Source organism: Carassius carassius, chromosome 8 (assembly GCF_963082965.1).
Source record: "Carassius carassius chromosome 8, fCarCar2.1, whole genome shotgun sequence".
Classification (NCBI taxonomy): domain Eukaryota; kingdom Metazoa; phylum Chordata; class Actinopteri; order Cypriniformes; family Cyprinidae; genus Carassius; species Carassius carassius.
The window spans coordinates 12,821,484-12,846,072 of NC_081762.1; the positions used below are offsets into that span (position 1 = coordinate 12,821,484).

Below are 24,589 nucleotides of genomic sequence, written 5' to 3' on the forward strand. Positions count from 1 at the left end.
ATAGTCATAATATTAAAAAAAAAAAATTTTTTATATTTTTTTATATTGCTACACAGAACCAAAATGTATTTAACATGAGAATTTATGAAATCAACACAAAGTACTTGGTTATGTCAAAGACAAAAACAATAAAAATCCATACTTTAATAAATTCATTAATTTTAAGTCAAATATATATAGTCATAGGAATAAGTAAACATTTTATTTCTTACTGATTCATTATTTTATCTTAGTACTTTAAGCTGCAGACTAAAAACATCCCATATTCACACATAATGGTGCCATCATGTGTTATTACTTTTAATGTATAATAATTAATACATGTATATTATGTATTTTTATTGCCGGTTAGTTAAGTCGAGACATCTCCATCTCAATTTGTTGAAATGTTTCCTAATTGGTTTGTGAAAATGGAACAAAATTAGAATTTTGGAGCCTAAATCTACACCTCTCACAACCACAATGTATGAATTCTTCCGTCTCTGCTAACGGAGTGATACAGTGAAAGTGCATGAAGAATTCTGGGTGGGAGGAAAGCGATGACAAGCTGGAAAAGGAATCAACCAGCAATCTTTGTGGGTTCTGTCACCAGGCTGGAGCCGTCCCACAGCGTTTTAAACTGCTCTGGGATTGGAAACTCCCTCTGTTGAATACACAAGAAGATATTAGTCAAATAATGTATGAACAATCAATGCTTTAACCTTTAAGGCTGATTTTCCCTCATATTTGAATGTAAAATAGGTCAAATCTCTGAAACAGAACATTGTTAATTTGATACATGACAGTAATGTATCAAAGTTATCTGTAAAAATGCTAGCTCTATTGTTAGATATTTCTATTGTAAATAAACATACATAATCATCTTCTCCCTCAGGAACGAGGACGTTCATCTCAGAGCTCTTGGCACTGACAATCTCACAGTCAAGTGAATCCTTGCTCAGGTAGACATGGCACCCCTCAGTCTTGTTAATGGAAATAGTAGGAACTTTTCCCATTACCTGAAAGGCCAAAAACAAGTTATGTGTTGTTCACAGGCAACAAAATCCATAAGTGTGAAAAACAAAGCTGCTCGGTCTGTAGTCCAAAAACTCCAATTAGCTTGAAAGGATTAGTATCTTTGAGCCACGAGTTCCTCCTTGATCCAAAACTTCTGAACAGCACTATATGTGGTTTATGAATTTGACAATATCATGTAGTAATTTATTAGTAATTCCTGCTATAAAGACATGTAGCAGCTACAAAACTGAGGTTTGATGTATGACTGTGTAATATTTTAACATTCGTAGTGGTGTTGATTATGATATTCTGGCAGTTATAACCATAATTCATGCACATACATTATGCCAACACATTCTCTTTCACAATAACAAGCCCGAGTACAGATCACTCACAGATCAAAACACTTCAGCCTGCAACTTATGCACAAACATTTCCATCTAACCTGAAGCTGAATGTCTCTGGAGTTGATGATCTCAGCGATGCCCACCACACTGTCAAACACCAGTCCGAGCTTCTTACAGTTATCTGTGAGGAGAGAGACAGACATTAGCCAGGCGTGGTGCGTGGAGCTGCGATAGAGGAGGAGATAACGTTACTGAATAAGAGCAGCTGCTGTTCTGAGGAGCTCCTCTTACCCACTATGATGGAGTTGACTTTGCCTTTGATCTGGAGTGTGGAGTTGCTACAGCTAAAGACATAAACCACCTGTCTGAGCTCGGTCTCCTCTATCACCAGGTCATGAGACTTCTCCTGGTGCTCCTACAGGACAAATCCATACAATAGATCCACTAAACACATGCATAGGCATGGTAAATCAAGTGCAGGGTAGCTCAGTTTACAAGTGTGTGACGAGTGTTATCGTTTTAAGACATCTCTACATTCATCCAACCCACTTTATGAGAGATGATGAATCTTTTTAGGTGAACCCTGCCTTAATAAATCTCTTCCACTTTTTTTGTTGTAAAGAATGCTATGCAACTGAGAATGATTATTTTATATAAAACATTTAGGCTCTGATGGTATAATATTAATAAAAAAAATGAATAATAAAAATAGCAACTATAAAATACAACAACAATAACCACTATGCAAAGAATTATTATTAGTATTAATTCGTATTTTACAAGTGAACTGAAAAAAAAATATACATTTTTATTTCCTAGATGATGATGACATTGATAATGTCAAGATAATGACACCGACTTAAAAAATATCAAGTTCCTTGAATTGTGGGATACGTGTGTTTTTTCTTTTTTTTTAATTTAGGCAAATGTAGCAGAACGATTACGAGTAGAATGAATTAACGTTGGACACATTGGCGTGGGCACCTACCACCCTCCACTTCTTTCCTTCCAGCTCCAGCACGGGGGAATGTTTTTTGGCAGACGAGCTGGGGTTCTGACTCTTGGCAGGAGATCCCTGGTGTGTCCTCCCTTCCTGAGAGCGCAGGTTGGGGTTCTTATGGGTTTTCTGCTCATCAGACACATGCTTCAAACCTGAAGGCAGAGCACATCACCTGATGTCAGTTTTGAAGGTGGAATAGTATTTTGTTGCGTGACGGTTTTCTCCTGCCCACCTTTAGTGATGGCCTCTCCCTGGTTGAGCTGTGCAAACAGAGCTGAGTGCTGGGCTGATGTGTCGTCGGGTTTGGGGCTGTCATCCATGAACATCGGAGGAGGACCTGGTGGTGGAGGAGGAGGAGGAGGGCAAGGACCATCACAAGAAGCACTGAACAGTGAGGGAGTGGCTACAGGACCCTGTGGAGAACATCAGAGTTAGTCCCTGAGAAGAAAAACATCAAAAACAAAACTAAAACAGTAACGCTGTGAATCCACAGCCTCAAACAACACCTTTATAAAATGGTTAAAAACACTGTAACCGTGATGTTGATGAATTCACAGCAATGGGCATCTATCCAGTGGGGGGCGTAAGAGGCAATGGATTGGGTCGTAGTGTTGCTGATTAAAAGTTCAAAAACCAAGGTGAACTCCGTAAAAAAAAAAAAACAGGTATATTTAAATTTCATATTTATAATCTATACAATTTATTAAAATATTTGTTTGTAGAGCATATATGTGTGTGTGTGTGTGTGTGTTTATTATATATTATAAAATATGATTTTATATAGATGAATATTACAATTATAAGAAAAATGGAAAACTGAGCAATAATGAATAGGTGTGTTCAAACCTTTATCCAGACAAATTCTACATTTATAACTTAATATTAAATTCAAAAAAAAAATGTATATATACAAATCAAAATATACAGTGAAAGGTTCATTAGTTAAGATGAACTAAGAATGAGCAATACATCTACAGCATTTATTAATCTAGCTAGTGTATTTCAGCATTTACAAATCCATTATTAAAATCACAAGTTGTGTTTGTTAACATTAGGTTAATGCCCTGTGAACTAACATGAACAAACAATGAACGACTGTATTTCTATTAACCAACATTAACATGAACAAATAACATTAACAAGAACAAATCAAAAGTGTAATAAATGTATTATTCATTGTTTGTTCATGTTAGTTAACCTTACTGTAAAGTGTTACCAAATGTCTCTTTGGGAAAGTATATTGCTTTATGGTCAATGCAATACTCTTTTGAAAGAAGTTCATATCAGTCCATGTGTTTCTGGCACAACTGGGATAATCTTGTTTAACAACATTTCAAGTAAAAGAACAGATCCGTGTGGCACAGTTGCCTATTGTGTGACCCTGACGGCACACTTACGCCTGTTTTACATTGTCAGCACAGCTGCCATTGACAGTTGCACATGGCTCCCCCTTCAACACTTAAACTGGCTTAAACAACTGTTGCACACTCATCTTTTCCTGTCTTGTACAAACACACACACTTCTAATCCCGATACGTGTGCTGATGTTCGGCATAGGTTACACAGTTGGGCAACCCAACCTCTGACCCCTAAAGGTCACTGCTTCATGAAGAGGTGAAAGGCAAAGCTACTTAAGCTGTTAGAGGAAGTGGAGAAGCACGGCAGAAAAATACATAGTGATGCGGGAGTTTGATTGTGTCTGATGTGTGAGGATATACAGAAGTAAATGAATTCAAAGGAGAGGAATACATGAGAAGCGAGGTTGAATTACGAGGAGTGTGTGTGTGAGAGCAGGTGTGTAAGCCAGAGACACACTAGGCTTTTGTTTGGGGCATTTCTATGGTAAACCCTCCATGCAAAAAGACCCAGATGACCACCTGTCTACACCATACAGTCCTCCACATACACTCAGATCCCTCACGGCAGGAGGGACAGCTGACACACAGTCACTCAGAGCTCTCAGGTTTCTTTTTGACACACACACACACACACACACACACACACACACACACACACACACACACACACACACACTATTTCAGCCCGTGACAGACAAGATTTAACATCTCCAAAAGTCCCAGGACTACTAAAAGGGATAACTGTGTATTCTTTCAAAGTCATATTAGTAGTATGAAGTTGTTTTATGATAGTAAAAAAAAAACCTTTCTAAACTCTTTGTAACCTGACATTGTTGGTCAAGTTAAAGCCAGTAAAAGAAACCGTAATATTGTGAAATATGATTGTCAAAATAACAGTTTTCTATTTTAATATATTTTAACATGAAAATTATTCCTGTAATGGCAAAGCTGATCAATGTAGAAAACAGCTGTGCTGCTTAATATTTTTGTGGAAAATCCTTATAAATTCTTCTTTGATGAATATGAAGTTCAAAATCACAGCATTTATTTGAAACATCTTTACTCTCACTATTGATCCTAGCTGAACAAATGTCTTAATTTCTTTCCAAACTTTTGAACAATAGTGTAAATAGATTCAATTCATAGAATAAACTTATAAATTAAACTCAAAATAATTGTTTTTAATTCAGTCATCACAACATTATAATGTACAATATTTGCTAAAGATTACATTTAACAGTGTTATTCAATTATTTGTGTTTAAGCGAGTGCTATATGACAGAAAATCTATAAAAATTACCTAAATATTAATACAAATTATCTTAATATAAAATTACAGGGGAAATTAGCATGAACAATTAAATATGCAATATCAACTGATACTGATAAATAAAAAATTCTCTAACTTCGGTATGGATATAAGTGGTATGCTACCAATACACTGGAAGAGATGAATTTCAAAGGCAGGCATGCATAAATATAACTGTACTAGATATCTAGATAGATGTACACAGTATATCTGTTGATCATCTGAAATGAATCTGCATTCAACCAGCCTCTGTATGACTAAAAATGGAAAATATGCTTTTCTGTATTGCAGTTTTTCCTCATTTGAAACAGAAACATGATATCTAGCATTGGAAATATTTATCTTTGAAAATGACATATTTCCATATTACTGTAGATTTTTGATCACCAACATCAGCTGTTCTAATTGTACAATCTGAATATTCAAGAATATTCATATCATACTTTCTGAATACAAATAAAAGTTGAGGTCAGCCTTCAAAGTAAAGTCAGTTTCCAATTGAGAGTCTCACTTACAGTCTTGTTCCAGATGATTCCAGTGGAGTGGTGCTCTTTAATGTAGGTCTGAAGTTCATTCCAGATGCTCAGATAGGAACGAACCCACTCAACATGACGGGGGTCACTGAGGTCAACAGAGACACACACACAAAAAAAAAACCTTCGATGGCATTGTTTAAGTGAACAAATAAATCATATTTTCCTAAATGTTCATGTACAACATTGCAGTGAGGGAAATTTACTGTGTGTAGGTACAGTAACATTAACAAAAAGTGCCAAACTGGTAATAAAGTAGCAGATAAATACCATTATACATGACTATGGTAATCATTATCACAATACCACGTAAGGGTAATTTCACATTAACATAAACTGATCTGATATGAACTAAAAAACAACAACTTATGCACTAACGTGTCTTTGTAATCTTTCAGGACTCTGTTTGTGTAGAACATTGCAGCATCATTCATCTCCTTCACATAAGGCCCTGGTTTCTGGTACTGTGACAGAGCAAGACAACAAAGGGTCAAAGGATGGTCAAAGAAGCTTATGTACTCATAAAAATAAATAATAAGCATAGAAAAAAGGATCAATTTCAAGGAACGCACTAAAACTGAGGCCTTGGACCTTTGTTGTAAACATCAGCGGTAGTTTAAAGCAGAAGATGACAGAGTCCAGATCTGTCTTAGTCCAAATTCTCATTGCAGTGATTAGATACAGCCATCCACAGCATGAAGACATCAGAAGAGTTTACATCATAGAAAATAAATACAAATTTCAAACATCCGTTTGGTGGTCTTCTCACCGATTACTCACATGGTTTGTGTGAGGTCATCCGGTTGTCACAACCAAAGAAAATTTGCCTGATGGATGGACGTGATATTGTTTGAACTTGTTTGGGTGGTTTTTCTTCACTAGCATTAAGCCACCACTGTTTCTGAATGTGCAGTCTTAACAGTAAGGGGCTCAAATGCATACGATGCATGGGCTAAAGCAAGTATTCATATAAAGAAGATGGTGACTAGACTGCACCACAGTGTGAGACAGAGAGAAGTGCTCACCACAGCCACCCAGCCCAGAGCGGGGATGCTCTCGCTCACGGCAGACAGGTGGTTGAACAGGCTGCTGCCGCGGTTCTTCTCCCGGAAATTCTGGACCTCCTGGATCAGGTCAGAGAGGGGTCGGAGGAGGTCAGCCATCGCTGTCTGATTGGGAATGAAAGCAGGAAAGCCATCAATCAAAAGTTAAGATTCATTTGTGGAACATCAAACAGTCTGAGTTTTGCATAAAACAGACTAAGTTCATAAAACTTTTTTTTTTTTTACTTCAGATTCACTCTTTATTCAGATTCATTCTTTATTGTCCTCAGAAGAGGAAATTTGTTTTCACAGACAAAAAACTGCAGTACACATAATACAAACATATTTTCCACCAATGCAAATATACACACATTTGCACCAACACAAACATTGCTGCACAGATCCTTCACCAGGTATACATAGCCTGAAGGGAGAAGGATGAAACATGAGTTAAGGGGATGACTAGAGTTTTGTATTATGTTATTTGCTCTATGATGGCAGGATCAATAAGAGCTAACAATTTAGGAGTAGAAAAGACCAATTATTTTTGAGGAGGTATTAAGGATTCTAAAAAGCTTACTTTTGTTGGTGCAAGAGAGCATCGTGAAATAGCAAGTAACAAAGTACAGAATAATGGATTCAGTGACACTGCAGTGATTTGGTTTCACTGAAAAGAATTTTCAGTTTATGGATGACCAGAAGTCTTTGTTGGCAGCATCTATGAATGTCTGTGACAAGATGGTCAAAACTTAGTTTAGTGTCCAAGATAATGCCCAGGTACCTAAGGTTGTCAACAATTTCTACTGGCTGTCCATTGATGGATATAGGACAGTGCAGAATAGAGAATTTGTGCCATGGGTCTAAAATTAGCTCCTGTCTTAGTAACATTGAGAAGATGATTGTCTGTACACCACTGGATGAAGTAAGCAACAGATTGATGATATACATTATATGATTCCTTCCCAGTAAGGAGGGTGAGTATGGCTGGGTCATCTGAGCATTAATTATGGTTAGATCTTCTGAAGATTTATGAGCAATACTAATATTGATAATTGTCTTGCAGGCTCTAAAAAAATAATCAAATACAGTAATTTGCCATTTTAGTAATTTCATTTTAAACTACGTCAACTGTGAGAAAACCTCCACTCAGAAAATATCCATCCCTTTTATAATTAAATCAAATTAGTCTAATAATTCAATTAACTCTGAGCCCAGCTTTCATAATACATTTCAAAGATTAACAAAAGGACATTGTGTTCTTTATATAACTGTAGAGTTTCAACTTCTTCTATTAAAGACCCTGAAGACCACATATAGAAGAGTTGTGGAATAACATGCTAGCATTTCTTCCATAACATTGCAGAAACAGTAAAAGTAGTACATGCTAGTCAGCTGTATGGGGTTTTGGAATAGGAACATTTTTCATTGTAGACAGCATCCGGTTTTAAAATCTGTATAGGCCAACCTGAATCATAAAAATTGACAGGATTTACAAAATTCACATTAGCAATATTTTGGCAAATTGCATAGGCACAATAGAGTAGCAATGTAACACTGTGAAATGTCCCTCTAGTCTAAAGCGAAAGAAGTGACAAATCAAACACCTTTCTGATTATCGTTTGCTGCATGGCCAACTCACTGCGAAACCCGTGTAGGGAAAGCTGGTGAAATTCCCAATCGTGTAGTTTCCTACTGAAATGACTAGATTTCGCACACAAAATTTGCCTAACGAGGGTCAATTTGACCGTACCTAAAGACTGTGTACATCTATTAGCATACAGAGTATCTTAAAATTTAACAAACCGAGAACCAGCCACTACACAGTAACTCAGATTTTGATTTCATTGGGCCTTTTCTGCATGCACAGAGAAAAACACAGATCCTGAGGCACGCAAGAAGACTTTTAATAGTGGGACTATTTTTTCCAATGAAACATCCAGCGAGCTTCATTTCCCTCCCACTCAGCATTCCAGTCCGTTATGGGGAGATCCCCCTCGCCTTGTAAGGCCCTGTCCTGTACTGATGTTTACAGTTTACCTCTGCACAAGGGGGAGAGGGAACACACTGTTTCCTTTGTTAAATGACCGTTTTTATATTTATGCTTGTGTTCAAGCAGTTGCCATGTCCACCATTTCAGTCCAATTCACAAGAACTGGACTGAGAATGAGGACAACTGACTTCTCTGGACTAAAAATACAGCTTCTTGTTTTCAGTCAGACTCATCAGCTCAGGCTGAAATCACAGTTGACCTGATTTCAACCTCATCAAATAAGTGAGAGATAAACAAACAAGACAGACAGGGTGTATTTAGACCGTATTTGTTGGCACACAGTGTATTTATTCAGTTATATTTACACGTTTTGTGGCTGAATGTGACTCATCATTGGTTTTTGGTGTCAACAAGGTCAAACTGTTGTTGTGGCTTGAGTTTGTGTATGTGTGAGTGTGGCACAAAGCGATAAAGAGCGAGGGAGAGAGAAAGAGACAGAGCAAAACCGTATTTACATAAATTCCTCCCATAACAACATGCACATGATTTTCATTTTTGTGAACAAAGGCTCCTCTTTCATCCATACTCGAACATTACAGCCCTTGTTAAATTGCTGTCCGAAGTGCAAGTACCTTTCCAGCATCCTTCTGAACTTACATTCCCATCATGCTTAGCCACGGAGAAGGACAGAAATAGCCTGCCTATCTCTGAGCTATGAATGGAGCCAGAGCTAAGAGCTTTCACAACCGATTATGAATTAAACAGCAAGAAAGCACTGCTACACATTGAAATGCATTATACGTGTGTGTGTGTGTGTGTGTGTATGTGTGTTTGTGTGTATATATATATATATATATATATGTGTGTGTGTGTGTGTGTGTGTGTATGTATGCATATATATATATATATATATATATATATATATATATACATATGTGTGTGTATGTATGTATATATATATATATATATATATATATATGTGTGTGTGTGTGTGTGTGTGTGTGTATAGATTTAATTTACTTTAAATAAATGTATTAAAGGATTTTACCAAATATATTTGAATGTATTTAAATATCAAATTCAATTTAATGCAATAAAATAAAATAATTCCAGAAATATAACAGGATGCATATTAGCTGCATAACTCTAATAGAAAAAAAGATATCTAAATATATTTAAACTACATAAAACACTTTAATTTAAATTAAATTAAATAAATAAAATACAATTCTGGATAAATAATCTGACACATATTTACTTTATGAACTATGGAAGTTACAATTCACTTAAAATGACCAGAATTTAAGATATGGATAAATATCCTCTGAACAGACATCTTGGTCAGTCACGGTGCGATGCATTTTGACTGTGAACAAATCTTTTATGAGAGGAATGAGAGAGAAACAGCTGTGGTCTACAGGCCACACAAACACTCCTCACCGAGCGACAGGCCCATCACGTGACCCGGGCCACAGACACACCGGCTCAAATATAGAACATGCCCATAAAAAGCCACAGAATGCAAGCACAGTCCCACATACACATACAGAGAGAGAGAGAAGCCAGAAATTTAGGGCAACGGTCCAGCATCCCTCCTGGGAGCTACACGCACTTCACACTACTGATGGAGAGGAACAATGGCTAAACATAGTGTGTGCGAATGAGAGAATGTTTGTAGGATATATTTATATATGCATGAACAGAAGAAATAAAAACGTATTTGAGAATTATTGTGAGGGTGAGCTGGTGCAAATGCATGCACAGTAGAGTACTACAGAGATAGTCACCAGTCTTTTCTTAGCATATCTAATTCAGGTTGAGTGATTTTCCATTCAGATTTGTGGGAATCCATTTGCAGAAATACCCTCCTGTGCTCACCAATGCATTTGACCGTTGCAGTTGTGGCTATTTGTTTTTATTTCATTGTTAGATATAACCACTACAATTCGAGATTGTCACTGCTAGGTTTTTATTCCTCAATGCAATATAGGACTTTTTAGGATAGGATCCTTTTAATAAGCATTAGGTCTGCTTAGAAAAGGAATAGTAAAATTCTCCATAACAAGTTGCAAGATTTAACGTATAATTTCTGTCTGTTACGCAAACGGTGCAAGACAAACATCTTATCTCATGGGATTTTCTGCCGATGGCCATTGGTTTACATACAGATCAGAGATTTGGCCCTCAGTTGTGTAAATCCCATTGAGTGCAGTAAATATTGAATTGGTGTTCAAATTAAACAGGAATCACTTTTAAAATCTAAATGCATTTAAAAAAAAAAAAAAAACTGAAGAAAACACTAAATTTCAAAAACAGTCCTGTTACAGATCTTTCCCTACGACTTGTGTGTTTATTATCTAGTGTTCGATTCTACATCCTACTTTCTTCCAATAGCCTTTGACCTGAGATCTTCTTCCTGTTTGGGCAACGTGAACCAAAGTCCGATGACATGACATCACACTGGCCCCCTGCACTTCCCCCTGGCTACTGTGTGAATGTTTTGGGAATGTGTCGCATTGGCATTTTTTAAAACGGGAGAGGTAATCCCTATGTGAACAAAAACCGTAGTCGCATGGCTGACCACATTGCTCAGAACAGAATGGAGGAGAGTAAGAGGTCGGCATTAAAGCACAACAGAGCTTTTAAGTTGAAAATCACTGAATTAATATCACCCTTAGAGAAGCAGTTCACCCCAAAATTTAAATATTTTGTAAATTTACTCACCCTCAGGACATTCAAGATGTAGATGAGTTTGTTTCTTCTTCGGAACAGATTTAGAATTTTTTTTGCAGTACATTAATTGCCCACCAGTGGATCCTCTACAGTGAATGGGTGCCATCAGAATGAGATTATAAACAGCTGATAAAAACATCACAATAACCTTGTGCAGTGAAAATCTCTTGGTTTGTAATAAACAAAATCATTAAGATGCTTTAACTTTAAACCATTGCTTCTGGCTAAAATAAGAGTCCTCTTTCCATAATACTGCTTTCTCCAGTGAAAAAAATGGTCTGATTCAGAAGTTGTTAACAACTGCAACACTTCAAAACAGTTTTAAATATGTCAGTGGATATTGATGATAGCGGACAACAGAGGACTGACTTTTTCTTTGGAGGAAGCATTATTATGGATTGTAGACTTTTGTATTTAGTCAGAAGTGACAAAATATTTAAATTAATTGATTTTTTTCAAACACTTTTTTGTCACAAGACATTTATTAATGAACTAGAGTCATGTGGATTACTGTGCCGTTCTATCAGTTGTTTGGACTCTTATTCTGACGGCACCCATTCACTGCAGTGGATCCAGTATTGTGATGTAATACTAAATTTCTCCAAATCTTTTCTGATGAAGAAACAAACTTATATACATCTTGGATGGCCTGAGGGTGAGTAAATGTACAGCAAATGTAATTTTTGGGGTGAATTATTAATTGATAGTGACAGTTCACCATAAATAAAAATTCTGTCATTATTTACTCAGTAAAGAAACAAGTTATTTAAAAAATGAAGTTTAGATCAGTATTCCATCTGATTGGAAAATCTCTACCTGGGAAAATAAGACTTGTTTTCATTTTCCTAATAAGAAAAATAACATTTAAATCTGAAACACGAGGGTGAGTAAATAATGACAGAAATCTCACTTTGGTGATCTTTCCAGTCGACATGAAATGAAAATGCAACTATTTTCTAAATACACTGATCTCATTGTGACACTTTTTTTTTGTTGACTTCTTAATCAAAATGCCATGACTGTATTATGTCACAATACAGAAGAATAGATCTGATCAGACATTCGTTTCATCGCAACTTTAAATTTCAGGTAGACATCTGTTGAGGCTGCACAGACTCAAGAGTCATATGGGTCACTTGCTGAAGAGACTCTCCCAGCAGGCACTTTCAGTCAAGCTAAACATTGTTATTATGGTGCTTTAAATATGACAAACTCTGTAGTGTGAGATGGGCTAACAGTGCTTCAATGCAAGTGGTTACTTCAGGGGTGTTCGGTCCTCGAGGGCCACAGTCCAGCAGAGTTCAGCTCTACCTTGCCTCAACACACCCCCCTGGACGTTTCTTGTATGCCTAGGAAGACCTTGATTAGCTGGTTCAGGTCTGTTTAATTGAGGTTGGAGCTAAACTCTACAAAGATCAGGACTGAACACCCCTGGATTACTTCATCAACATAAAACTGTGAAATGTTACATGTGGTAAGTTTACATCTAGTTTAAATGTATGAAATCATATACAGATATATTGGTTAGGTTATACCTTTGCTGGTTCCTTATGTGTCATGGTCATTTTGAGGAAAGCACGCTGGACCTGAAGGGCATTGCTCACCATCTCTGCCTGTTGGATAAAAAAGATACAAAAATCAAGCAACAACAACGTTATTTATTTTATATTTGTAATAGTATTATACTTAATAGCATTTTGTGGTGGAACTAACACTATGAATATTTTTGTAATAAAATGGTTTTGTCTTGCTAAGGCTAATTTTTACCTAGAATTTTATATATATGCACAATTAAATAGATTTTGCATGTTTTGCATAATTTTAGAAAGCAAACCTTTGAATTAAAAAGCTCACAATAAGTTTATGTAAATAATAAATATATAAAACATATTCTGTTCACAACTGATATTGACCTTTTTTTGCTTTCTTTAATATAATGTTCACAAAAACATTTTAACATTCAATTAAAGTCAATCTTTGTTTTCAAATTAACCATATTGTTAATCATATTATTTAGAATGTGAAAATATTTTTATGATGGATTTTAAGATTTAAAGTCTGGTTCTAGGACAATGATAAAACAACATCCATAAGCTAGCAGCAAAAATAAAGTTCTGTTATATAAAAAAATAACCTTGGGGAGAAACGCCTAAATGAATCAAAACCTAACTGGATAGAACTGAACCCTCTGCTGCACACACACATTCACACAAATTGAGGCAAATCCTACATTTAGGGAAAGACTTGCTCTTGCAGAACATGAGGAAACCCAGAGGTCTGTTTTACCTTAAAAGGAGCTGACTATAGGAGATAAAACCCTCTCCCAGCCCATCTCTTTAAGCACTGATGAGAAACTTAAGATTGGTAAATGTTGCCTTTCGAGGTAAAGACACTTCACGGGATTTATCATCAGTAATTCCCACACTTTTAGGTTCAAAAGGTCACCTCTGCATGACTCCCGGACGTGAAATCATGGCAATCAGGCTGAGGTTCAGACCAGCAGTGTGTGGCAGTGGACAAAGGGAATATTGTATGCAATCTCTTTCTAGAACTCTTCTAAGAAGTTTTATGCCAATCTTAACTACATCGAAACAATAACAGTGCAAACATGTAGTTTATTATGGTTTTACATTTCTACAGTTCTGGGTTTTTGTTTGCAGATTTCAATAGAAAGGTATAAATTAAACTGAAGATGTTCCTCTACGATTCTAATATTGGTGGGAAAATTATATTTATTTATTAAGTATTATATTATGTAGTATTGCGTACATCTGTCAAGGTTTGGGGTTTGAAAGATGTTTTTGAAAGAAATGATTTGACAGAAGTCTCTTATGCTCGCTACATTTATTTGACCAAAAATAAATAACAGTAATATAGTGAAATATTATTACAATTTAATTCTACTTGAATATATTTTAAAATGTAATTTATTCCTGTGATGTAAAGCTGAATTTTCAGCATCATTACTCCAGTCTTCAGTGTCACATGATCCTTCAGAAATCATTCTAATATGCTGATATGGTGCTCAAGACACATTTCTTATTATTATCATATAATATTTTTGTGGTAACCATTTATTTGACATTTCTTGGAATCTTGGAACATTGAAAACAAATCTTACTGACCCCTGACTTTTTTTATACTGCATATTATTTAAATAAATATTGTATTGCATAATATTATTTCAACAGATATAGAAAATATAATACTTTACATATTATATTTAAAACATTAAAAAACAAAAGCCAATCATTTGTTTTTGTATTTACACTAAACTTACTATTTTACACACTATAAATGGGTTTGTATACGTGAAAATATACAGCTGCTTTTATATTTTAGGAAGAGCGTCCCTTAGAGGATCATCATATCTGATCGTTGTTGGCATTAAAATGTTTGAAAACCCCCAAAAGACCACATCCACACAGACCTACAGAACATGGTAAGTTCCCACAAACATTTAGTGCAGACAGACTCTTTTTCACTGAGCAAAAGATCCCGCACACACACTCACACACATTCACACACTGTCAAAGAGCCATTTCTCATCTCTTATTAGACCAAAAGAGAAATGTTTCCTCTCGGAGTTGAGCTTGAGGAGGATTCCAGTGTTAACAAAAAGGACACATACATCCCTCTCCCACTTTGTTTCTGCTCTTTTCACCCGTGCTCTCTCCCTCTTCTCATAATATTACATTCCATCACTAGAATGAGCCACTGTGCCTCTGTGTACACTAAGTACATTGTCCAGCGCCTCATTTCTCAAGCAGCTCTTTAGTTACCAATTGCTAGCGACTGGACATGAAATGGAAGCAATACAGACCGTTATGTACTGTCAGTCAGAAAGAAGCCCCAACATTTCAGTTATTGTTTGCAGGCCGTTAACTTGAAAAGTACCTTGTGTTAGGACAGATGGGACAGAAACACTTGCTGACAAATGACTGATGGTAAGGGCTCTTATGGAGCAAATGCACATTAAAGGGTTAGTTCACCCAACAATCAAAATTATGTAATTAATAACTTACCCTCATGTCGTTCCAAATCGCTAAGACCTCCGTTCATCTTTGGAACACAGTTTAAGATATTTTAGATTTAGTCCGAGAGCTCTCAGTCCCTCCATTGAAACTGTTTGTACAGTATACTGTCCATGTCCAGAAAGGTAAGAAAAACAAATAAATTTATTATTTATAAATTTGGTGAACTGGTTCAAGAAGATCTGGTTACATCGAATGATTCGTTCACGAACCAGATATCACAAACTGCTTTGTTTTGAACTCTCTCACAACAGACATGAAAGAGAAGACAATGCTGAATAAAGTCGTAGTTTTTGCTATTTTTGGACCAAAATGTATTTTCGATGCTTCAAAATATTTTAACTGACCCTCTGATGTCACATGGATTACTTTGATGATGTTTTTCTTACCTTTCTGGACATGGACAGTATACTGTACACACAGTTTCAATGGAGGGACTGAGAGCTCTCGGACTAAATATAAAATATCTTAAACTGTGTTCCGAAGATAAAAAGAGGTCTTACTGGTTTGGAACGACATGAGGGTGAGTTATTAATGACATCATTTTGATTATTGGGTGAACTATCCCTTTAACTCTGATGAAGATAATGACCAGAACATTTTATTTAATGTATATATTATTATAAACTTATTGTCAATTGCCAATAGCGTGGTCTAGAGACTGATGAGAATTGTTTTAGTTCATATTCAAATCTTTGACTTGATTGCAGTTTTTTGTACTTAAAAGGAGTGACCTTTAAGATACACTACAGTTCAAATGTTGCGGTATTTGAAAGAAACTATTACCGTGAAAAAGAAAATGGATACTTTTATTTTACAGGGATGCATTAAATTAATGAAAAGTGACAATAAAGACGTATAATGGTACAAAAGATTATTTATAAATGCGGTTTAAAAAAGTATTACAGTTTCCACATTAATATTGAGCAGGAAAAAAAATTCAACATTGACAATAAGAAAAGACACGTTTCTTGAGCTCCAAAGCAGCATATTAGAATGAATCACAGGAATAAACATCATTTTAAAGAAAATATTACACTATTAAATGGTTACTTTAAATTGTAATATTATTTCACAATTTTATTTTTACTGTATTTTTGGTCAACACCCTTAATCAACAAATAAATATAACCAACCTAAACTTCTAAACAATACTGTATTTCATAAACATTTTTTGTTACTGTAAGACTTTTTTTTCTTAGGCTTTAGGCTTAATAAAATAACATAGCCAAACAGTAATTTTCCAGTCCAACAAGACATTAATACAGCAGCAAAAATAAGAAGCAGTTTAACCAAGCTGGGTTGCCTCTGTAAATACGCTTTAGACAAACAAAAGCTGTTCTTCCTGCACTTTTTCCATTTTTCAAACACCTTCGTTCAGATTATAATAAAATATTTTCAATTTTTCATGGTGTGAATGGATTTAACAAGGCTGCAGGCAAACAGAAGAGCACAAAGCCAATTGTCAAATATAGCAGAGTTATGTGAACCTGGAAAGCAACAGCTGTGAGCTCCTGAGCAGCTGTACTGTTGGGCTGACGGCTGGACGTCTACGAGTCTCTGCAGTCATTTGGTTCTATTAACTAAGAGCTCTTAGGAGAATGACTTCACTCTTATATTATCTACCTCTGCTCATTTTCTGTCAGAATCCCTGTCTCTCTGTGAAATCTGCATTGACAGTGAGATTCACAAATGTTTGCACTTACATGCTTAGCCACATCTCCACCAATAGCTGTGCTGGTCCTCAAATATTCAGACACTGAACCACTCAGCAAATTGTCGAATGCCTCCATGCTTTCGGTTTCACCTTAAAATAAAAAAAGAGATATCAACAAAACAGAATTTATTCAACGGAATCTAATAAACAACATATATTCGACAAAATAAACCGAACAAGCAATACATCCAATGGAATATGCTTTGAAATGTCATTCATTGATGGGGATTTTGAGATTTTTGACAAGACGATGTAATATAAAGTTCAACCAATAATCTTTTTTTTTTTAAGACAAGCAGATAATACTTGACATACAGATCCAATTGACAGACTCCAGCATATGTTGTGTCATTTATTTGTCGTTTTTAAGATATTTGACAAAATAAAATAACACAAATCGTATTGCTGAAAATAAGAATTAATATTACAATTATTATTGTTATTATGATTAGTATTAATGTTATTGTTATTATTAGGAATAATTCCACTATTTAAATCACTTATTACAGAACCAATAACTCAAGTAGAACAATTTGGAGAGAGAAAAATGGTCAAACTAAATATGTGAACTTGGACCATGAGGGTCAATTTTTCGAAATTGATATTTATACATCATCTGAAAGCTGAATAAATAAGCTTTCCATTGATGTATACATTTATGGGAATCTGAGGGTGCAAATAAATCAAAATATTGAGAAAATCGCCTTTAAAGTTGTCTGTTAAATTCTTAGCAATGCATATTACTCTTAAAAAATTATGTTTTGATTTATTTATGGTAGGAAATTTACAAAATATCTTCATGGAACATAATCTTTCTTAATATCCTCATGATTTTTGTGAATTTTGGCATAAAAGAAAAATCTATTATTCTGACCCATACAATGGATTTTTGGCTATGGCTACAAATATACCCCAGCGACTTAAGACTGCTTTTGTGGTCCAGGGTCACATATAATCTATCACTAAAAAAAGACACTGTGAAATCACTGAATTGCAAACACAAACTTGAGACTGGAGGAAGCAGAAGAGAGAGTTCAGAAAACCCATTCACTGACATCCATTCCATTACATATTTCAGATTTTGTCAATGTGCAATTTGCCCAAGCTAATGCCACTCTGTTCCTATGAGAATATGTTTCCCATGAAGAAAAAAATCCCCTAAAATCTTCTCCTTAAGATAATCTGTACAGACAATGCCCTGTGGACTCATCAAAACAGACCACGACAGCATTTTATGCTTTAGAAATAAAAACTATTAATATATTATAGAATTCAGGATCTGCTGTACTTATGATACCTCCATTGATAATGCTGCTGATGTCTCCGTTGACCAAACCCCCAGGACAGTTCTGCAGTTTGACCGCCACCGCCTCCAGACGAATTACTGCCTGCTCCAGACGCTCAACGATTGCTTCCATGTCAACGGTCCTGGAGAAACAGAGCAAACTCTTGTTCTTTGCTAACTGCCCCGTATGGCCTATGAAAGCTGTTTGATTTGTTGGGTCTTCATGACCTGAGTACCAGTCTGTTCAATAAAACACTGTCTGGTCACTGTAACGGTCAAACGACACATGTATCCCAGAGAAACATGACAACAATAATTATGAGGAATGTTTTATTGACTTTCTTGGAGTCTGCCAGTGATGCCAGTCACTGCCATCATAACATCCACTATCAGAAATATTATTTCAATAATATTAATATATTATAATAAATGATAAAGTAGCTAATATTGGCTTTCTGCAGATCTAGCGCACACACACTGTGAGTATATGACGGTGTGGAGAGTTGACTGGCAGCCGTCCACGTGACCACACCTCAATACTCATCTGCTGAATGGAAAAATTAAACAGTCAATTCAGTTATGACAGCGTCAAGAGGAGGTCACAAACTTCGCTGTCGGCAGTCCAAATTCAGCAGTTTATCAAACTATTTCATCACATAACATGTTTATTAGCCCCATATAACCATAAAACCCTTTAAAAAGAACTCAACCAGAATGCAGTAAAACATAAACCATAAATATTGCTGCTTTCTTGACATGTTTTAGCCTCCATCTGAGCACCAGATCAGCAAATACAAATTCTATTCTATATTTGAAATGTTTAAGTCATTATTAGTCATTTAGTCACTATTAATATATATACATATATATATATACATATATGCACACACACACATCAAATCAGTCATTAGACCTGCTTCATTCAACCTTCATTTCTGACCTTTAGTCATTAAAAATGCTCATTAAAAACGATTCATTAAATCTAACGGACTTAAAATGCATGTGTGTACACACACACACACACACACACACAGAGAGAGAGAGAGAGAGAGAGAGAGAGAGAGAGAGATACATATCATGTGTGTGTATACATATACACACATACACTTTAAGTCAAAAAAGCATTAATGTTTCACTATTTCAAATAGTTTTGGCTAACATTTGCATATGAAATCAAATAGATGAAATCAAATTTGGCAGAAATGAAATCTCATGCTGCTATTTGAAGTCTAATAAACAGCTTGTCATCATCATCATTCTTATTAGAGGAATTTAATCATCCAATCTGGTTTATATCACTGAACAATAATAATCACATCTGTCACTCTGTCAGTGCCTTCTTTGTGATCTCTGTTACCTATTAAGACAGCAAACTTGACATACTCAATACAATTTTCTATTATTTATTAAAGAATTCATTGTGAATGTATTGGTGGGTTTACAAGAAGTGAAATAGAGCAAATAAGAATCTCTAATGTGAATAATGTTAATGTAATATATTGTAGATTCTCTTTACACAATTATTCTGATCCAACTTGGAAGTTATATGTCCGTTACAAAAAACAGTGGAGTGGGAAAAAAGTCTGATATAACATAGAAATCAAACACGCAAATGAGCACAATCTGGCAAGCAATATTATCAACTTCTAACCTGACCACCATCACACAATCAATCATCACACAATAGCAATTAGGAGCTAACAGCACACCACACTGATTCATTCACCTGGACATTAAAGACAGAATAGACTACAAAAGAACCGTATTTGTGCATTTGACATGTAGCTTCTAAAAGAGCAACTCTCTCGGTGACACACGTCAGCAGTAATTAATAGTGACCCAGTGTGGAAACGCTCACGTCATCTTGTTATCTCTCTAGAGAATTCTCTAGGCCCTGCCAAATGCCTGACCTGGGCCTCAGCTGGGCTTTTCAGAGAGGAAGAATAAGGCCTGAGCTTGTGACACAGACAGAGTCATTTCTAAAAACACAGGCCACCAGACCTCCAGCTTATGTAGAGATCATCTAACCAGTGGCTACATGACTTGAGCTCAGTGCTCGGCATTCTAGGATAAAGAATGACTCTAAATATCTAGTAGGCCTTTGACAAATGAATTACGATTGTTTCAACCTGGTGGCCTATGTGTGGTTAGTCTGCCATTATTAAACATGATAAATGCAGAACTAATATTTCAGGAGTGATGCAGTTACTAGGCACTCTTATCTATTTCTGAATGTCTATTCTAAGACTCCAAATGCAGGGCAATGCTTTACCCAGAAACAGGGCAGAGAAAGTGACTGAGGGTCTGAGCTCATTTGCTAATAAACGTTTCAAAGCATATGCCCTGAATGCCAGACATCCTTTCAATTTCACCCTGATTGCATATTGAATTAAAAAAAATTAAATATAGTCATCTGTAGCTTAACTTCTCAAGACATTATATAGGGACAATATAGATAATCTTTTCATGAGCTGTCTGAAGGATATTCTGAAGAAATATGGTTTGTGCATCTACGTCATTTACATCACTTACCATGTTTGAATAACAAGGGGTATAGGAATGTTTTATAAAGAGGGGGGGCAAAATGTAATGACTATCTCCCAAAAAGGTGGGAGTTGCGACATCCTGGTGAAAACTACTACTGAATTTCACCTTTGTTATTAACATTCCCTTGCATAATTGTATCTGTATATAGATTGTTTTGTACATGCATATTTTGTCATGATCAAATCTTGTCTTTTGTGTCCATACACATTTATATTTATTTGTTTTGCATAAATATCCATAACTCCTTGTAGGTTTAAGTAAACATACATGGCAATAAATCTTATTCTGGTTCTGATACTAGTTTAAACAAAATCTTCACAACATGAACCCAATTCATCTACTGTATGTATGAAAAATAACTTATATACATATTTGATATAGAGCAAGTATTAAAATCATTGGTAGTGCTATTAAATTTTTATATATATTTAAATTGTTTTTTTATTTTAGAATTTGTTTTACATTTTTTACATAATTTATATTTTGTAATAAATAATACAATTGCATAAATGCTTTCTTGAAACAAATCTCTGAAATTTAGCAAATATAGTGATGGGACAACATTTGTGACCCTGGACAACAAAGAAAAGCTGAATAAATAAGTTTCCATTGATGTATTGTTTGTTAGGATAGGGTAATCTTTGGCTGAGATACAACTAACTGAAAATCTCTGAGGGTGCTAAAAAATCCAAATATTGAGAAAATCGCCTTTAAAGTTGTCCGAATGAAATTCTCTGCAATACATATTACTAATCAAAAAAGAAGTTTTGATATATTCACGGTAGGAAATTTACTTAATATCTTCATGGAACATGATCTTCATATCCTAATGATTTTTGGCATAAAAGAAAAATCTATCATTTTGACCCATGCAATGTATTGTTGGCTATTGCTACAAATAAAGCCTACCCAAGCTACTTATTACTGGATTTGTGGTCCAGGGTCACATATTATGTATATATAAAATACTATTCAAAATTACGAAATATATTTAATAAAGGAATACTATTAATTGTTCTGAAATCTAGCCAAAATACAAGCCAATAAAGGGATTAGGCTATGTCTTATGATAACATTAACCTATAAGAATCGCCACTAGACAGCATCACTTGAAATGTAGCGCATGTCTAATAACAGACTACAGAGCTAAAGTAACTAGCCCGTCTCGTCATCTCTATCCCACAGGCAGCAGACGCCTGCACGCGCTGATATGACAACTGACAGATCCTGCAATTAGTGAAAAGATAAGGCACCCTGCCCTCTGACACCAACACAACACTGCTGCAACCTAAAAATCGTGCTAGCTCAAACCAAATTCCTGCCAGCATAGCGAGTGCGCGTGTCTCCAAACACAAAAACGCGCACGTTTCAATGAGAACCTCCCACCCGCCCATAACGTCCCCCTAACGACCTGGAAACATAACATAACATGACAGAGACAGAATCATTCTTACCTAAATATTACCTCCGCCAAGGGATCCGGGTTTTACTGTCACGTTTTCTTTAGAAAAAGCGAGATGTGCTTCGGCTCTGGAGGACTGGTCCTGGCGTCCCCGGCGCTCTCCTGCTGTCACTCAACTGAGCCACGGGCAGCCGCTTCCGGTACTTCCGTATTTGGGAAGGATGAATCAGACCATCAGAAGATGCCTAGATAGAGCACTGAGACAGATACACTGAGAAGCTTTCTAAGGACATCTTGAATCTTGATGGTGCCACCTTGAATGGCAATTATATAAAGTGGAAGAATAGCAACCACCTATTGAGTAAATATGAATATGACACTGAATGCCACTAAATTCATTTCAGAAGGTGTTTTTCTATCTATTTGTGAATAGGATAAGCTATTGCAAGTGTCAAAAAATTCCTGGAAAAAAAGAAACTTGGCATACTATTTGAGCTATTTTAAATAATAAATTTTGACGCAAATTACAAAACACATATTATTTGCATAAATATTATGAATAAAATACTTTTGTGTGCCAAAAAGTCAGTATTCAAGCCACTTCTTTGTCATGTAAAAATAAAAAGCGTATGAAAAAAACATAAACCCTAAATATCATTATATTAAGTCAGATGGTAAAATATTAACTTTTCTGATAGTTTGTTTTTGTTTTTAATAGTGATTGTTTATGCTTGATGTTTCCAAGGTGCAAGGATAGGTAAATATTTTAGTGTTTTCACTGAGTCATTAAATAAAATTTTATAGAAAACATTAAATATCAAAAATATCATTGAATATAAAAATGCAAATACTACATATCAAAATATTAATGTAAATAATTATTAATACTATAGAACAAAATGTACAAATAAATAAATATGCATGCATAAACCGCACTGATGATCATTTTGTTTCTTTTGTTTATTAGTTTATTCAGTTTCCATTACCTTTTATGCAGCTAATTATCAACACTCCAATTCTGCTTCATTGCACCTTTGACACTACATCAGATTATGAAGTAACCTGCCTGTCAGCCAGTATCAGTGCCTTTTTCTGCATCAGTTCCCGTTGGGGTTTTCTTCCCGTGGTCCTGTGCTATCATTGCCGACGTTAGACAGGCATCCCTGGTGATGGTGTGGTGGAAAGTTTCACCCACTGCTGTGTCACAGTGGTACTGAAACGCGAGCTAGCATCAGGTTACACAGCAGGCAGAAATAGAGCATCCTCGAGAAGTACCAAGTGCACAGATGTGGTGGCCCTTTGGCATTTCTTATTGATAAGAAAGGCCCTAAATAATTCACTGTGCCATCGCGGGGCTCCAATATGCGAAACAGTGTTGAAAGGAATACAGGTGCTGGGTTGGTTTGGTTTTAAGTACAGATGCATGCATGAGGTTTATATTTAAATGTAGGGTTGAGTTACATGGGATGGCAGACTGGATTAGAATTTAAGGCTGGTTTATGGTCATTATCCAAAGTGCTTTCTCCTGAACATTAGAAGACTGGGTACAACTAGGTCAACATGGTGGATCTCAGATCCATGACACAGCGATTTGACTCAAACATTGCTCAATCTATCTATCCTTATGAGGTTTACAAACAACACAGATACACAAATTTGCTCATACCATCACCTGACTAGTCATATTAAATTATATTTAGTCATTCTGGTGATGTGCTTACACAAACACATTCATTATTTAACAGCCATCTGAAATCAACACTTAATCATGTACTGTATGTTTATTCAACATGTCTCCCTTCTCTCGTTTAAACATGCAGGGTTTGAATCGTTTTGCAATGGCGCAAAACACAATAAATTTCACAAACGAAGTAAACAGAACTATCTCTAAAGGAATATTTGCAGTTCAGTACAAATTAAGCTCAATCGACAGCACTTGTGGGGTTATGTTGATTACCACATTTATTCAGCCTTCTTTCTTTTAACTCGCCTCTCATTTTCTTTAGCAGAAACTGAGGTTACAGTTGTGCACTTACAATGGAAGTGAATGGGACTCACTGCTTCAGTGACAGCCACATGACGTAGAGAGATTTCAGGATAATATGCCTTTAGAGTAAAGAAAAAATTGCTTCATCTTTTCTGTGGGAAGTTCTAATGTAATTGTACAACCTCTAAAACACTTAATGTAATTGTACAACCTCTGTTTTGAAAATCTTTACAGATTGTATAATACACAAGTTTTAATAGAGGGATTTAAGTCCTTTTGTAAATTAAATATTATCCTATAAAAACGTC

The 24,589-nt window shown here is 35.6% G+C and overlaps 1 protein-coding gene across 3 annotated transcripts; it reads right to left on the bottom strand.

The window, feature by feature from the left end:
• Positions 1–216: 216 nt before the first annotated feature.
• cap2 (cyclase associated actin cytoskeleton regulatory protein 2) lies at positions 217–22,512 on the bottom strand. 3 transcript variants are annotated; one of them, XM_059556229.1, is made up of 13 exons: positions 22,358–22,512; positions 18,358–18,488; positions 17,050–17,150; positions 12,845–12,922; positions 6,569–6,712; positions 5,922–6,007; positions 5,526–5,631; positions 2,576–2,756; positions 2,332–2,495; positions 1,635–1,758; positions 1,442–1,524; positions 855–998; positions 217–643 (listed from the first exon to the last, which is right to left on the bottom strand). In XM_059556229.1, the coding sequence occupies exons 2-13, from the start codon at positions 18,476–18,478 to the stop codon at positions 560–562; spliced, it is 1,416 nt and encodes a 471-aa protein (XP_059412212.1). In that variant the 5' UTR covers positions 18,479–18,488; positions 22,358–22,512; the 3' UTR covers positions 217–559. The 3 variants fall into 3 exon arrangements, with proteins under 3 accessions (XP_059412212.1, XP_059412211.1, XP_059412213.1); XM_059556228.1 differs by having other exon boundaries at positions 22,347–22,506; XM_059556230.1 differs by lacking the exon at positions 18,358–18,488 and having other exon boundaries at positions 22,347–22,506.
• Between the last annotated feature and the right edge of the window lie 2,077 nt (positions 22,513–24,589).